A 16,591-nucleotide genomic window follows, 5' to 3' on the forward strand; every position below is an offset into this window, starting at 1 on the left:
CACTGAATTGGAAAATCAAAATGCAATAGGAGTAATTGGATCCCAGGATGGCAGGGGCCAAGTGATAGCATTCAACTGCCAAAGGCTATGTAGATGTGGTTACCAAAGTGGACAACAAAGTCAAAGCAACCATCAGAATTATCTGACTCACAGAGCCCTATGACACTGACTAGATTATCATGTGTTTCTGGAATTGAAATAGACAGGAAGCCTACTAATTTCTTACTTGATCTATATAAACAGAAACATTTTAGGTCAAGGAAACAACAGTCTAACCTAAATCATAGAAACAGAGAGTCACAGTCCTCAATCAATTTCTAGAGTCGAGCCAATTTACAAAGCTAGAACCTCCTGAACGAAGGAAAGGGCAGGTCCCTTTGAGGAAGAACACCAGTACAATACCAAAAATTTGTTAGTAATCTTTCTCTAAAGCCTCTCCAAAGGGACCTATAGCCTTTTTCCAGGATAATTGTGCACTGGGGAAAAGAAAATAATCAGACTTCTTGGGGACTATTGGATTCTGGCCCTAATTCATTCTGAATAAAGAAGACCCAAAACATCATTGTACTCCAGAAGTCAGAGCAGGAGCTTATGAAGTTCAGGTGATCAATGGAATTTTAGCTGAGGTCTGCCTCACATTGGGTCCAATGGGTCCCTGAACCCATCCTGTGGTTATAACCCCAGTTCCGGAATACATAATTGGAATAGATATACTCAGCAGCTGACAAAGATCCTACATTGTTTCTCTGACCTGTGGAATGAGGCTACTGTGATGGTAAAGTCCAAGTAGAATCCAATAGTACTGCCTCCACCTAGAAAAATAGTAAGCTAGAAACAAGACTGCATTCTTGGAAGAATTGCAGAGATTAGGGACACCATTAAGGATGCAGGGGTAGTGATTCCTACAACAATTCTGTTTAACTCACCTATTTGGCCTGTGCAGAAGACAGATGGGTCCTAGAGAATGCCAGTGGATTATCATAAGCTTAACCATGAGGTGACATGAATTGCAGCTGCTGTACCAGATATGATTTCGTTGCTTAAGCAAATTAACACATTCCCTGATACCTGGCATATAGCTACTGATCTGGAAAATGCCTCTTTCTCCATCTCTGTCAATAGGGCTCACCAGAAGCATTTTGCTTTCAGCTGGCAAGGCTAGCACTACACTTTCACTGTCCTACCTCAGGAGCATTTCAATTTTCCAGCCCTATATCATGACATACTTCACAGAGATTTTGAGAGTCTGCCTCTTCCACAAGATATAACACTGGTCCATTACATTGATGACATTATGTTGATTGAATCTAGTGTGTGAGAAGTAGCAGCTGCTCTAGACTTATTGGTAAGACATTTTTGTTTCAGAGGGTGGGAAATAAAACTGAAAATAATTTAGGGGCCTTGTACCTCAGTGATATTACATGAAGAGGTAGTTAAAATATCCACAATCTCCACTCCTGCTACACTGCCTTCTCTCTCCCAGCCTGTACCTCTGGCTTCATGGGGAGTTCCCTCCAATCAGTTGACAGAGGAAGAGAAGACTCTCTGGCCTGATTTATAGATGGTTCTACATAATATGCAGTCACCACGTGAAAGTGGACAGCTGCAGCACATTCCTGAGACATTCCTAAAAGACAGTGGTGAAAAAAAAATCTTCAGTCAGCAAAACTTAAAGCAGTGCACCTGGTTGTGCACTTTACTTGGAAGGAGAGATGACCTGAAGTGCAACGCTACAGAAATTCATGGGCTGTGGGCAATAGTTTGGCTGGATGGTCAGAGACTTGAAAGAAAGATGACTGGAAATTTGGTGAATAAGGAAATTTGGGGATGGGATATGTAGATAGACTTCTTTGAATGAGCAAAATAAATGTGAAGATATTTGGGTTCCATGTAAACGCTCACCAACGGGTGACCTCAGCAGAGGAGGACTTCAATCATCAAGTGGATAAAATGACGCATTCTGTGAAAGTGGGTCAGCCCCCTTCCCCAGCCAACCCTGTTGTGGCCCAATGGGCTCATGAACAAAGTGGCCATGGTGGAAAGATGGAGTTAATGCAGGGGCTCAGCATCATGAGCTTGCACTCTCCAAGGGCAACCTGGCTACAGCCACCTTGGAGTGCTTAATATGCCAGCAGTGGAGACCACACTGAGTCCCTAATATGGCACTACTTCCCAGAGTAATCAGCCAGTTACCTGGTGGCAGGTTGACTACATGGGACCACTTCCATCATGGAAGGGGTAGTGTTTTGTCCTTACTGGAATAGACACTTACTCTGGATATAGATTTGTCTTTACTACACACATTGTTGTCTCTATTAAAGATAATAATTAAAAAGTTAGTTGGGTATGATAGTGCACTCCTGTAGTCCAAGCCACTCAGAAGGCTAAGGCAGGAGGATCGCTTGAGCCTGGCAGGTTGAGGCTGTAGTGAGACATGATCATACCACTGCACTCCAGCCTGGGTCACAAAGTGAGACCCTGTCTCAAGAAAAAAAAAAAAAAAAAAAAAAAAAAAAAAAAAAAATTACACCCCAAAAAAAAAAAGCATTAGCCATGCAAGAGAAAAGATTAATTGGGCTTTACCAAAATTAGATAATTCTGATCTCTTTTTTCTGTTTTGTTTTTTGACAAAATTGGACAAGCAGCCTTATGAAATAAATAGGAGAATAATATGAAGAGACATTTCAAGGAAGAAAATATACAAAGGGCTAATAAACATATGAGAAATGTTTAGCTTTATTGGCCGCCAAAAGATGCAATTTAAACTCATAAGATATCTCTATACATGCATTGAATTGGCTTAAAGAAAAGAAGTTGGAGAGGATATGGAGAAACTGGAATTCAGACTGCTGGTGGGAATGTAAAACAGCAAAAATCACATAGGGAAGTAATTTAAGTTTATTGAAAAGATAAGCATATTCTCACTCAATAATTCCACCCTGGAATATTTACCCAGAATTTTGTACATGAGTGTTTATAGTAGCTTTATTCATACTACATGGATGAATCTCAAAAATATTATGCCAAAGGAAAGAACTTAGAAACAAAAGAGTAAATATTATATGTTTCAATTTATAGGAAATTCTAGAAAAGGCAAATCAAATCTATAGAAAGCAGATGGAGAGTTACCTAGTTCTGGGAGGTTTGGGGTGACTGGGAAGGCACACAAGGAAACCTGTTGAGATGATGGTGATGTTCTAGATCATGACAGTGATTGCATTTACATCAGTGTGTATGTTTGTCAAAAATCATTGAATTATATAATTATGATGGGTTCATTTCAATGTGTATTAATTATAACTCAATAAGCTGATTTTTAAGAAAGAGAGCTATAAACAAAATATTGAGAGTGGTAGTTACTTCTGGAGAGTACACAAGGAGTGGGTTAGAAAAGGCACACCCAAGTAGATGCAATACTATCATATTAGTTATGTTCAGGTTCTTAAACAGTCTGGGGATAGGCTCATGGTTTTTCATTTCAACATAGTATTTCACAATTTATATTCATGTTACTTTTTTGTGTGCATGCATGAACTATCACATTATAAAAATAGAAGTGTGAGAAAGCTTAACAAATAATGTTACAGCCTTTATATCTGTGGAGGAGGAAATGGCGCAGGCCATGCAGGAGAGGGACGACCCGGACCCTGATCGCATAAGGCTGCTCTCGAGCAAGGCTCTGAGCCCTCTGGATATTGGCAAGGCCATTTCCAAGGCCTGTGCAGCAGGTGGCGCTGGTGGGCACTTCTGTATCGCTGGAATAATCTATGCTATTTTGCTTTGCATTTGGTTGATCATATATATGCAGACAACTATTGGAGGGGATTCACGGTGAGGTCTGGGGAGTGTTACTCATTCGGTAATAGTACTGCCCACCCCCACTCCAGATCTTGGAAAATGGGGCAATACCCATGAGCTGGAAAGATAGAAGAAAAATCTTACCACATTACCCTCGGAAAATTTGGCCCTGGGCCTGTCCCTACAATATGGGTTAATGGCCAGTGGGGGTATGTGATGGGAACACATAAGGGAAAAAAGGAAATATGGTATTCCCCTAAAGGCAAAAATTCTATGCAAAATTTGTCATGGTTAAGTTCCCAACTTATTTCATATTCTGAGAATTATATAAATGGTGAAAAAATGGCGTGGATAGATGGGAGGTTAATTCTATGAAAAGATTTAAGTTTGTGGGACACACTAAGACGACAAGGATATTAAATTTGGTGCCCTAAACAAAATAAAAGTTAAATACTGAAATTAGAAAAAAGAAAAATTGTTATACATAGTCATATAATCAATGTTAAAGTATAACCTTGCACTTAATAGAGACTGCTGTGTCAGTTCTAAGCCTATAACCAATTGTGCTGCTATAATTGTCCCTATGACCATTTCCTCAGAGATCACACAATGGTCCCGTCTAGCACCTGTAACCGCAAGAGCCACCAAGTCTGATATAAGACTTTGTTATGTTAACCATTAAGCTTGCTTATCTAGTTCCATAAAAAAAATAAGATCAGGATTCCCCAAAAGGGTAACCAAGGAAAGAAGAACAAACTGACCATCCATGAAGAGAACTGTTCTTGATGAATTTCTGAGAATAGCCTAATATTCTATATATAATTATGTAATCGCCTGATGCTCTGCTGATTGACAATTGTTCTATAAGATACTATATAAGCCTATAGTAAAAATCATTCAGGGCTGTCAGCCCTTTGCTGGGCTGCAGTCTTGTCTGTGTCCTCTTGCATGTTGTGTCTGGTGTCTTTATTGTCTCTCGCCACCTTGCCTCTCCCCTTTGGGGTACCTTGGACACGCTAGGGCTAGACCCCGGCAAGGAAACACATTTTAATCTGAACAGCTTGTGAAGGCACTGGAGCAGGACACACAGGAAGAGATGTGATATGAATCAACCTAAGGCCCCAACAACAGATGAATCCATAAAGAAAATGTGGTGTGTGTATATGCAACGGAATACCATTCAGCCATACAAAATGAAATCCTGTCATTTGTGACAACATGAATGAACCTGGAGGACATCATATTAAGTGAACTAAGCCAGACACAGAAAGACAAATACCACATGACCTTACTTATATGTGGAATCTGAAAAAATAAGAAGTTGATATTATGGACGTATAGCATAGAATAACATTTATCAGACACTGAGGAAGGGATGGGGAGGGAAGAGAGAAAAAGATTGGTCAACGGGTACAAGGTGACAATTCAATAGGAGGAATCAGGTTTGGTGTTTTATTGCACAGCAGGGTGACTATGGTTAATAGTAAGATATTATATATTACAAAAAAGCTGGGAAAGAGGCTTTGAATGTTCTCACCACATAGAAATGAAAACTGCACGAGACAATGGATATGCCAACCACCCTGATTTAATTATCGCTGTGCAACATATACATGTATTATATTGCAGCGCCAAATTGTGCCCCATAAATATGTACAATTACAATGTGTCAATTAAAACATTAAAAAACCTAACAGATTAAAAGAAAAAGAGAGAGATGAAACAGCACGGTGTATGCAAAAACAACTTTACACCCTGGATTTAGAGGGCTCTACGTTCTCTTTCAGGAGAATTTTTTGCATTGGTCCTGGAACTTTACACTAAACAAGCGTATCCCCACACAGCCTTTCCCAAGCCAATAAACAAATCTATGGGATACCTATTTGTTTTTAGCACTTTCACTGTTAGCCTGGTTACCATCATTGTTCCCTTTTCCCTCTAGTTTTGTGTATCACTGACTAGCTTCTTTTCTCAGGCATACTCATTGAACTGGATACTTGGACTTAGACATCATTGCCTGATAGCATCTTTCCCCTAATAGGTTACTTTCCACGTATTCTAGTTATTCTTAATCCTAGACACTCACGGATTTAAGAAATGTTGAAAATTAAGATAGTTTATTCTCCTCCAATCCCTAATCTAGGCTTCACTTGCCTAGAACTGGTAATCCTAATGTGCTAAAGGTAGTAATGGGAGAGATTATAGGTAGTACCCTGATTTTGAGGGAAAAGAGGGGCAATTTTACAAATGCCAGAGTTAGTACTAATGGTGAACCCTTCTCAAGTGCCCTGAAGCTAACTTGCATATGTTTATTTTCTGTATTTCATTTTCAAACATCCCCCAGATTGTAATTTGCCATGATTTTATTTTTCAGTGATTTCATGCTCATTTACTGGTACACTGAAAGTTTAAATATCAAAGCATATATCTGTATGAATAGGTTGATCCTGTACACAAGTCATCATATGCAGCAAGGGTCAGACACTACACACAGCCTGGGTGACAGCCCCATCAGTCCCTGGCTTAATGACATGTTTGCATAATATGACTATACTAGAGAAAGTTGGCATAGTGGGACCGTATTGCTGAACAAGAAGAATGTGCTGATTAGAAACAATCCAGGAGACATCCCTATCAAAGGTGAAAAGTGTTGTAGATATATCAAAGATGAAATTCAGCAGGACCATAACCTGATGAGACTCATCAAAGTAGGAACCTGCCTTTAGAAAACTTCCTTTGAAATACCCGAATTCTTGAAAAAGTCCCTCAAATATTGATGTGTACTATTATCTGCAACTTGTGGAATTGAATCAAACTGTATTTAAAAAGGAGTATCTTTAATTTTCTCAGCCTTCATAGAAGAGGAAATGGAGACTAGTCATTGGAGGGCTCTTCTTCCTTCTACTTCTGCTGAAGGGTAACTTCTGATCTCAACTTCCTCAGACATCTGATGAGCTGCTGCTGCTCGACTCTGAGGTGCATTGTTTTTTTGATGAGAGGCGTCTCTAGGTACCATCCCTGACCTGGTCCTCATGCTGCCGAGGCTGTTGCTGTTGATCTGTGGTGAGTTGGACGACTCAGAGCAGGGTATGGGATGCAATCATGCTTGGGCTCTGCTTCCTGAAGGGCTGTAAGGATTTCTTAGGATTAAGGTTCTGTCAGGTAATGCTCAGGGATGCTCAGATCTCCACTTCCATTGAGGGCTCAGAGTCAGGCAAAAATTTGTAGATACTTCAAAAAGCCAGAATTTTCAAGAAAACTATCATTTCAATTTTTATGTCATAGGAAGTGTTCCCTGTCTGTCTTCCTGTCCATCAATAATTGTCTTTGTTCTTAGTGTTTTCAACAGCTGCCAAAAAAAAAAAAAAAAATCTATATAATAAATTGACCTCTGAATTCCTCGCCCTTCTTACTACCAATATTATTTCCTTTTATCCCTCTCTGACTCCCCATTCCCACAGTCAAACCTTAGAACTTATCATCCTATGATCCTTTGTTTTCAGTATACATCCCCCGCCGCCCCCACTAAGTTGTGTTTCCAGCTCACTTTCTCCCGCACTCTATTTCCAACATGTCTTCAATTACCCCAGGACTACTTTTCCATTATCAGTGACTACACTTGGTGTGCTCACTTCTCATGGTACCCAGCTCAGATTCTGCAGCTCACCACCACAACACTCCCTCGAGTACATCTTCATCTCTTTTCCCCCATAGCACTTTCAGGTTTACACGCCTTTATGCGTGTTTCACTCCTAGGCATAAACAGTTGAATGGGATTTTCTTTTTAAACGCACAACCCTGCTGACTTATCCCCTTTTAAGTGTAGGACCCCTGAATCTCAGGTAGCCAGCAGCAATGCCAGGCAATTATCCTACATGTTCATAATCTATGTTGTTCCATGATCACTATTGCATACCTTATCTTGTCACCTCAAACTTCTCTGCTCACTCTTATTGTATAATCTTGCTTCATATTTCATTGAGAAAATAAAAGCAGTCAGAGGAAAACTCTCTCGTATTTCTGTTGCTGTCGACCTACTCACCTCTGCATTCACATACACTGCCTTCTCTTCCCCTACCACAAATATACTGCCCCTCATCCTGTTGATGACAAGACTCTCCACTTGTGCATTGGGCCCAAGACCCTCTTACTTTCTCAAAAACTTTGCTCCATCATCAATATGTTTCTTCAATCTAAATTATTCCCATAAGTATACAAACGTGCTACAGTACCTTTTATTAAAAACAGCTTTATTGAAATATTATTCACATATAATACAATTCACCATTTAAGCTATACAATCCAGTGGTTTTTAATTACAATCACCGAGTGGTGCAACTATTACCACAATCATTTTCGGAAAGTTTTCATCACCAAGAAATAACTCCATACCCACTGGTAGGCATCCGCAATTTTTTTTCCAACCCCTCACCTATACTCACTGCTCTATCCAGTGGCCACATGCAATCATTATCTACTTTCTGTCTCTCTGTACTTGTCTATTCCGGACACCACACCCCCATATCTAACTGTAATTATATAACCATTGAGCAACATTTTCCTCATTCCTCCTTGCCCACTATTACCCAAGCTTCTTGTAACCACCATTCTGCCCTGTCCTTCTACGAAATCAACGTTTTTAGATTCCACATGAGTGAGATAGTGCAGTACTTGCCTTCCTGTGCCTACCTCATTTCATTTAACATAATATCCTTCAGGCTAACCGATGTTGTTGTAAATGATAGGATTTCATTATTTTTATGACTGAATAGTATTCCATCATGTATATATACTGCATTGTGTTTATCCATTAATTTTTTGATGAACACCTACATTGATGCTGTCTTGGCTATTGTGAATAGTGCTGCAATAAATGTGGGACTGCAGATGTCTCTTTAACATGCTGCCTTAATTTCCTCTGGATACATGTCCAGTAGTGGGATGGCTGAACCATATGGTGGCTCCATTTTTTATATTTTAAGAGCCTCCATACTGTTTTCCATAATAGCTGTTCTAATTTACGGTCCTACCAACAGCACATGAAGATTCTCTTTTCTATACATCTTTGACAATACTAGTTATCTTTGGTCTTTTTGATTATAGTCATTCTCACAGGTATGGGGTAATATTTCATTGTGGTTTTGATTTGCATTTTTCTGATGATTAGTGATGTTGGACATTTTTTAATATACTTGTTGGCCACTTGCATGTCTTCTTTTGAGAATTAGACCATTGTTAATAGGGTTGTTTTCTTAGTATTGAGTTGAGTTTCTTATGTATTTTGGATATCAATTTTTCTCAGATTTATTGACTGCAAGTGCTTTTTCCTATTTTGTAGGTTGTCTCTTCACTCTGTTGATTATTTCTTTTAGTATGCTGAAGCCTTTTGGTTGTGTGCAATCCCATTTGTCTATTTTTGCTTTTATTGCTTTTGCTTTTGAGGTCCTAGCCAAAAAATCACTGCCAAAATCAGTGACATAGAGCTTTCCTCCATGTTTTCTCCTAGTAGTTTCAGTTCAGGGTCATACATTTAAGTCTTTCATCCATTTGGAATTGATTTTTGTCTATGGTGAGAGATAAGAATCTAATTTCATTCTTCTGTTAAGTGGATATCCAGTTTTCTTAACACTATTTAGTGAAGACACTGTCCTTTCCACATTGTGTATTCTTAACACCTTTGTTGAAAATCAGTGGGCTATAAATGTGTGGACTTATTTCTGGGCTTTCTATTCTGTTCCATTGGTCTGTGTGTCTGTTTTTATGCCTATACCATGCTGTTTTGACTATTATAGGTTTGTAGATTATTAGAGTTTTGAAGTCAGGTAGTGTAATATCTCCAGCTTTTCTTTTCTTCAAGGTCGTTTGGGCTATTCAGGGTTTTTTATTTGCTTGTTTGTTAGTTAATTCCATACAAATTTTAGGATTGCTTTTTCTATTTCTGAAAACAATGTCATTGGTATTTTGATAGCGATTGCATTGAATATGTAGATGATTCTGGGTAGTATTGACATTTTAACAATATTTATTCTTCCAATCCGTGAACATGTTATATCTTTCAATTTATTTGCATCTTCTTTAATTTCTTCATTAATGTTTTATAGTTTTTGCTATAGAGATATTTCATCTCCTTGGTTAAATTTATTCCTAAGTATTTTATTATTTTATAACTACTGTGAATGGGATCGTTTTCTTGATTTCTTTTGCAGGTAGTTCACTATTAGTATATAGAAACACTACTGATTTATATGTTTTGTCTGCCTATCTGTCTGTCTGTCTATCTGTCTATCTATCTATTATCCAGCAACTTCATCGGTGAAGTTGATGCCCAAATCAGTGACATAGAGCTTTATCATTTATTAGATGAAATTTTGTTGGTGGAGTCTTTAGGGTTTTCTACATATAAGATTATGTCATCTGCCAACAGGGACAATTTAACTTCTTCCTTCTCAATTTGGATGTCCTTTCTTTCTTTCTCTTGCCTAATACTTTGGGTAGGACTTCCATTATTATGTTAAATAGAAGTGGCCAAAGTGGACATCTTTGTCTTTTCTAGATTTTAGAGAAATGCTTTCAACTTTTCCCCATTCAGTATGATATTAGCTATAGACTTGTCATATATGACCTTTATTATGTTGAGGTACGTCTCTTCTACACCTAATTTTCTGAGAGTTTTTAGCATAAATAGATGTTGAATTTTGTAAAATGCTTTTTGTGCATGTGTTGAGCAGGTGATTTTTATTCTTGATTTTGTTAATGTGATGTGTCATGTTTATTGATTTGCGTGTTGAACCATTCTTTCATCCCTGAAATGAATCCCATTGATCATGGTAAATGAATTTTTTAAATGTTCCGTTGAATTTGGTTTGCTAGTACTTTGTTGAGAATTTGCACATCTATGTCCATCAGAAATATCAGCCTGTTCTTTTGTTGTGTTTTGTCTGGTTTTGGCATCAAAGTAATATTGGCCTCTTAGAATGAGTATGGAAGTGTTTTCTTCTTTTAATTTCTTTGAAATCGTTTGAGAGTAATTGGTATTAGTTCTTCAAATGTTTGGTAGAATTCAGCAATAAGCCATCAGGTCCTAGGTTCCTTTTGATGGAAAACTTTTATTACTGATTAAATTCCCTTAGTTGTTATTGGTCTGTTCAGATTTTTTATTTCTTCGTAATTCAATCTTGAAGTTATATGTGTGCGGGAATTTATCTATTTCTTCTAAGGTACCAATTTATTTGCATATAGTTGTTCACAGTAGTCTCTTATAATCCTTTATCCTTTATAATCTGTGATGTCAGTTGTGATGTCCCCTTTTTGTCTCTGATTTTATTATTTGAATTTTCTCTCCTTTTTCTTATTTAGTCTGGCTAGTTTGTTAATTTTGTTTATCTTTTTTAAAAAACTGACTCATTTCATTGATCTTTTGTATTGTTTTTCTAGTCTCTATTTCATGTATTTCTGCCATAGTCTTTATTATTTCCTTCCTTCTACTAATTTTGGGCTGAATTTGTTCTTGTTTTTCTAGTTCCTTGAGGTGAAACGTTAGGTTACCTATTTTAGATCTTTCTTCTATTTTTGATGTAGGCATTCATTGCTATAAACTTCCCTTTTAGAATTGTTTTGCTATATTTCATAGATTTTGTATGTTGTGGTTCCATTTTATTTGCCTCAAGAAATTGTAAAATTTCTTTTAAAATTATTTTCTTTGACTCATTGGTTCTTTGGGAGCATGATAGTCAATTTTCATGTATTTGTGAAGTTTCTGAAGTACCTTGTGTTACTGATTTCAAGTTTTATACCATTGTGGTCAGAAGATACTTCATATAATTTCAATCTTTTTCAATTTGTTAAGACATTTTGTTTCCTAAAATACAATCTATCCTTGAGACTGTTCCATGTGCAGATGAGAAAAATGTGAATTCTGCAGCTATTGGGTGAAATGTTCTATAAATGTCCATTAGATCTATTTTGTCTATAGTGTAGTTTAAATTTGATATTTATGTGTTGATTTTCTGTCTGGATGATTTTCCATTGCTGAAAGTGGAGTGTTAAAGTCCCCTACTATTATTATATTGCAGTCTATATCTCCTTTTAGATCTAATAATAATTGCTTTGTATATTTGGGTGCTCTAGTGTTGGATGTACATATGTTTAAAATCGTTTATATCTTGTTGATGAATTCACCCCTTTGTCATTATACAATGGCCTTCTTTGTGTCTTTTTACAGTTTTTGACTTAAATTATATTACATAAGATATAAGCATAGCTATTCCTGTTCTCCTTTTTCATGGTATTTCTTTTCCATCCTTTTACTTTCTGTCTATGTATGTCCTTACAGGTAGAGTTTCTTGTAGGCAGAATATAGTTGGGTTTTGTTTTCTAAAATCCATTCAGCCACTCTATATTTTTTAATTGAATAATTTAATCTATTTACATTCAAGGTTACTATGGATATGTATGGACTTACTCCTGCCGTTTTGTTGAGTATTTTCTAATGGTTTTGTAGATCTTTCATTCCTTTATTTCTCTCTTGTTATTTATCTTTGTGTTTTGGTGGATTTTTTGAAGCACTAGGCTTTGATTCTTTTCTCTCTCCCATGTATGTGTCTGCTGTCAATTTTTTCTTTGTGGTTACCATGAGGCTTATATAAAAAATATTATAGTTATAGTAGACTACTTTAAGCTGATAATAACTTAATTTTGGTCTAGACATTTACCATTGCCCCATAATTTATATTTTCTTGCCTTATGTTACATATTTTATATTGTATATTTCTTAACAACTTATCACAGCTATAGTCATTATTGACCATTTTGACTTTTAACCATCATACTAGAGATTTGAAAGATTTACAAATCACCATTACAGCAATGAGATTTTCTGAATTTAATGATCAATTTACCTCTATCAGTTAATTGTATACCTTCACATGTTTTCATGGAGTAGTTATTGTCCTTTCATTTCTGGTTGTAACACTCTCTCATGCAGTTACTTTAAGGCTTGTCTAGTGGTCTTGAATTCCATTAGCTTTTGCTTGTGTGGGTGAGACTTTATTTCTCCTTCATTTCTGAAAGACAGCTTTTCTGGGTATAGTATTCTTGCTGAAAGTTTTCTTCTTTCAGCACTTTGAATATATCATCTTATTCTTTCCTGGCCTGCATGATTTCTGGTGATAGATCTGATGATACTCTTATAGAAATTCTCTTATGTGTGACTTGATGTTTCTTCTATGTTTAGAATTCTCTTTGTATCTGATCTTTAACAATTTGTCTATAATGTACCTGGAGAGGACCTCTTTGAGTTAAATCTATTTGGGGATTTTTGAGCTTCATGGATCTAGTTGTTCATATCCATCCCAAGACTTGAGTAGTTTTCAACTACTAGTTTATCAAATATGCTTTCCATCACTTCCTCTGTATCTTTTTCTTCTACTACTCTAATAATACAAATATTTGCTCACTTAATGTTGTCCCAAAAGTCCTGTAGCTTTTTTCATTTTAAAAAAATTTTCCTCAGCTATCTGGGGTATTTCAAAGATCTGTATTCAAGTTTAGAAATTCTTCTTCTTTATCTGGTTTACTGTTGAAACTCTCAATTGTAATTTTTATTTCATGCATTTAATTTTTTAGCTCTATGATTTCTGTTTGTATTATTTTCATATCTATCTATTTTCAAATTTCCTCTTTAGGTCATAAATTGTTTTCCAGATTTTATTGAACTTTTCATCTCTATTCTCTTATAAGTCAGTGAGCTCCCTTAAGATTATAACTTTGAATTTTTTAGGCAATTAATAAATCTCCAGTTAGTTATTGGAAAATTATTTTGTTCTTTTAGTGGTGTCATGTTTCCTCGCTTTTTCATGTTTGTTGTGTTCCTGCTTTAACATTTGTGCATCCGGTGGAAGAGTCTCCTCTTTCAATTTTAGAGTAGCTTTTGTAAGAAAAGACTTTCACCTGCAGATTGATCCTAGGGCACCGATGGATCCTTAGTTGAGGAAGGTGCATTGGTTTGGTTCCACGTGAGCATAGTAGTGTGGTCTCTGTATAGTTTCTTCAGCAGTGATCAATGTCAGCAATGCTTGTGTGTGCCTCAGTGTCCTAGACTGTAGGAGTTTCTGGGGGTGGTGGTGGCAGGATAGATTGTTACGGTTCTCAGTGGCAAGAGCTTTAGGGATCTTCCTGTTCTTTTCCTCATAGACCCTCATACCTGAGAGGGTCTCTTTTGGTGTTCGTTCCCAGCATGGGTCACAGGCAAGCATGGTAGTACTGTGTTCCAGGGCACAGATGCTTGAGGTGGTTTTGGTCCTGCACTCATTTTCCTGTACACAGTGCCACTACTGTGGCATCCGTGCCTGGATGCAGGTTCATTGTCTTAGGCATAGATGGACACAGCTCTTCCATCAAGGCAAAGAATGTGACTCCGAAGCACTCTCCAGTATCTCAGGCCCAGTGGAGAAGTCAAGGGGCAAGGTTGTAGCTGTGACTTTGATCCTGGGGGGTCAAGATACAGCACTGTTATGGCTCTAAGGATAAAGGGCTTTCCAAAGGCTCAGACACTGGGAAGCAGATCACAAGTACAAATCAAATCCCAGAGTCAATGGACACAGTGGCAACTTAGGCACCAGGAGAGAGTGTATTACACAGTGGTGACTCTGGACCCTGGAGTGGTGGGACACAGTAGTGGCCCTGGCTCTGTGATGCCAGGTGTAGTGACAGCAAAAATCCTGGAATGGTGATAGGATGCAGTTGTGGCTTCAGCTCTGGAGAGCAGGGAACAGGACAATATTGGGTTCACTCCCCCATATCACACCATCACACCAAGGAAATGGTGTGCCTCAGCAGCTCAGGCTTCCGAGGGCTAGTCCAGATCCAGGCAGGACGCTTAGGTTGTTTGACCGAGAAAGGCAGAGTAATACAGATTGCCAGGTGCTGTGTTTCCCCAGGGGTGAGGTGCCAGGCTGGTTTTCACACCAAGAGGGCATGCAGTTGGTCTGCTGGCTCAGCTGTGGCTTCCCTAGGGGCAGGATGCCCGACTGGGTCATATACCAAGGAGGCAGGCACATGGCTGGTTTTCTGGATAAGGCTTGACTTCCCCACTGGGCAAGATAGCCTGTTCCTTGGCAGGGCAGAGTGTCATGTGGACTCAAGTGACAGGATCACAGCTGTCTCCCTGAGCCTAGGTTTTGAGTCCCTGGGGTTGGGGCACTGAAGCCACTAGGATGGAGAAAATGGAGTGTTTCCTAGACGTCTTGCTCCCATGGGTTAAGAAGCGGGGCAGCTTGGCTAGCAGATGGTGTACTACTGTGTGTGAGCATGATGCAATGATGGTGAAGCCTCAAGGATGAATAGATGCAGTGACTATTGCCCCCAAGAACAGAACACACTCTAGTAGTTGCTCTAGTTTCAAGATAGTGCTGTGCAGTAGTAGCTTGGGTCATGGGATGGGAGGAGCCACAATATGGGCTCTTACTCTAGAATAATGCAGCCATATGAACTCCAGGTAGATTCCAAAACTGGACTTAGGGCCTGTGAGAACTGCAGGATTCTCCAGCAGCAAAGACTGCCAGTGTCCACAGATATAATAGGGGCTTCTGGGGACTTCTTTACCTTTTGTTTTCAGGGAAAAGCCCCTCCTAGGCCTGAATCCCAGCCTGCATTCCAAGTTGATCCTGACTGAGGAGACAGGGTTGCAGAGGCAGGGTGTTCCATTCCCTTCTTTATGTAGCCATCCTGAGTTTCTGTGCTCCGCAAGGTTTCTGCCACTCCCCTGCTGTACTTCAGTGCTCTCCTTTAGACACTCCAGTCAAAATGTAGTTGTTTCCTTATTGTTTCAGTGTGTTTTAGGAGGAAAGGGGATGAGTAATAGACACCTCTAGTCAGTCATCTTGCCGACATCACCGACAATGTCTTTTCCCTTAAAATAATAGAAATATGGCTTCCATTTACTACACCATTTTTCTGTCTCCCTTTAAGTTTTCAGTGCACCAGGTGTGGTGGCTCATGCCTGTAATCCCAGCACTTTGGGAGGCTGAGGCGGGAGGATCGCTTGACACCAGGTGTTTGAGACCAGCCTGGACAACATAGCAAGATCTTGTTTCTACAAAAGATAACAAATAAACATAAAAAATAAACAGTGTGGCATGGTGGCACATGCCTGTAGTCCCAGCTACTTGGGAGGCTGAGGTAAGAGGATCACTTGAGCCCAGGAGTTTAAGGCTGCAGAGATCTGACCTCCAGCCTGGGTAATGGAGCAAGATCCTATCTCAAAAAAATAAAATAAAGCAAAACATAAAGTTTTCAGTGAGTTACTGTCTTTGCTTCACTTCCTTTCATTCTTTATTTAATATTTATTTTAATTTACATTACGTTAAGATTTACTTTTTTGAAACACTGTCTATAATTTTTGACAAAGATTTAGAGCAATATGACCACCAGCAGAATCAAAATACAGGACATTTTTATCCCTTCAAAAATTTCCTGGCTGGATGCAATGGCTCACGCCTGTAATCCCAGCACTTGGGGAAGCCTAGGCGGGTGGATCACCTGAGGTCCGGAGTTCGAGACCAGCGTGGTCAACATGGTGAAATCCCATCTCTACTAAAAATACAAAAATTAGCCAGGTGTGGTGGTCCATGCCTGTAGTCCTAGCTACTCGGGAGGCTGAGGCAGGAGAATTACATGAACCTGTGAGGTAGAGGTTACAATGAGCTGAGATCATGCCACTGCATTCCAACCTGGGTGACAGAGTGAGACTCTGTCTCAAAATAAATAAATAAATAAATAAATAAATAAATAAATA

The 16,591-nt window shown here is 38.6% G+C and overlaps 1 protein-coding gene across 4 annotated transcripts in view; it reads left to right on the forward strand.

Moving 5' to 3' along the window:
• Positions 1-6,717: 6,717 nt before the first annotated feature.
• FCRL1 (Fc receptor like 1) overlaps positions 6,718-16,591 on the forward strand; it is a 25,815-nt gene continuing 15,941 nt past the window's right edge. For 2 of the 4 annotated variants that reach the window (XM_017860072.1, XM_017860074.1), the window contains exon 1: positions 6,718-6,861. In XM_017860072.1, coding sequence (XP_017715561.1) covers positions 6,831-6,861 — 31 coding nt within the window. In that variant the 5' untranslated portion in view covers positions 6,718-6,830. The remainder of the gene's footprint in view (positions 6,862-16,591) is intronic. The other 2 variants (XM_017860075.1, XM_017860076.1) reach the window with 2 other exon arrangements.

Source organism: Rhinopithecus bieti, unplaced genomic scaffold (genome assembly GCF_001698545.2).
Source record: "Rhinopithecus bieti isolate Rb0 unplaced genomic scaffold, ASM169854v2 scaffold_53775, whole genome shotgun sequence".
Lineage (NCBI taxonomy): Eukaryota > Metazoa > Chordata > Mammalia > Primates > Cercopithecidae > Rhinopithecus > Rhinopithecus bieti.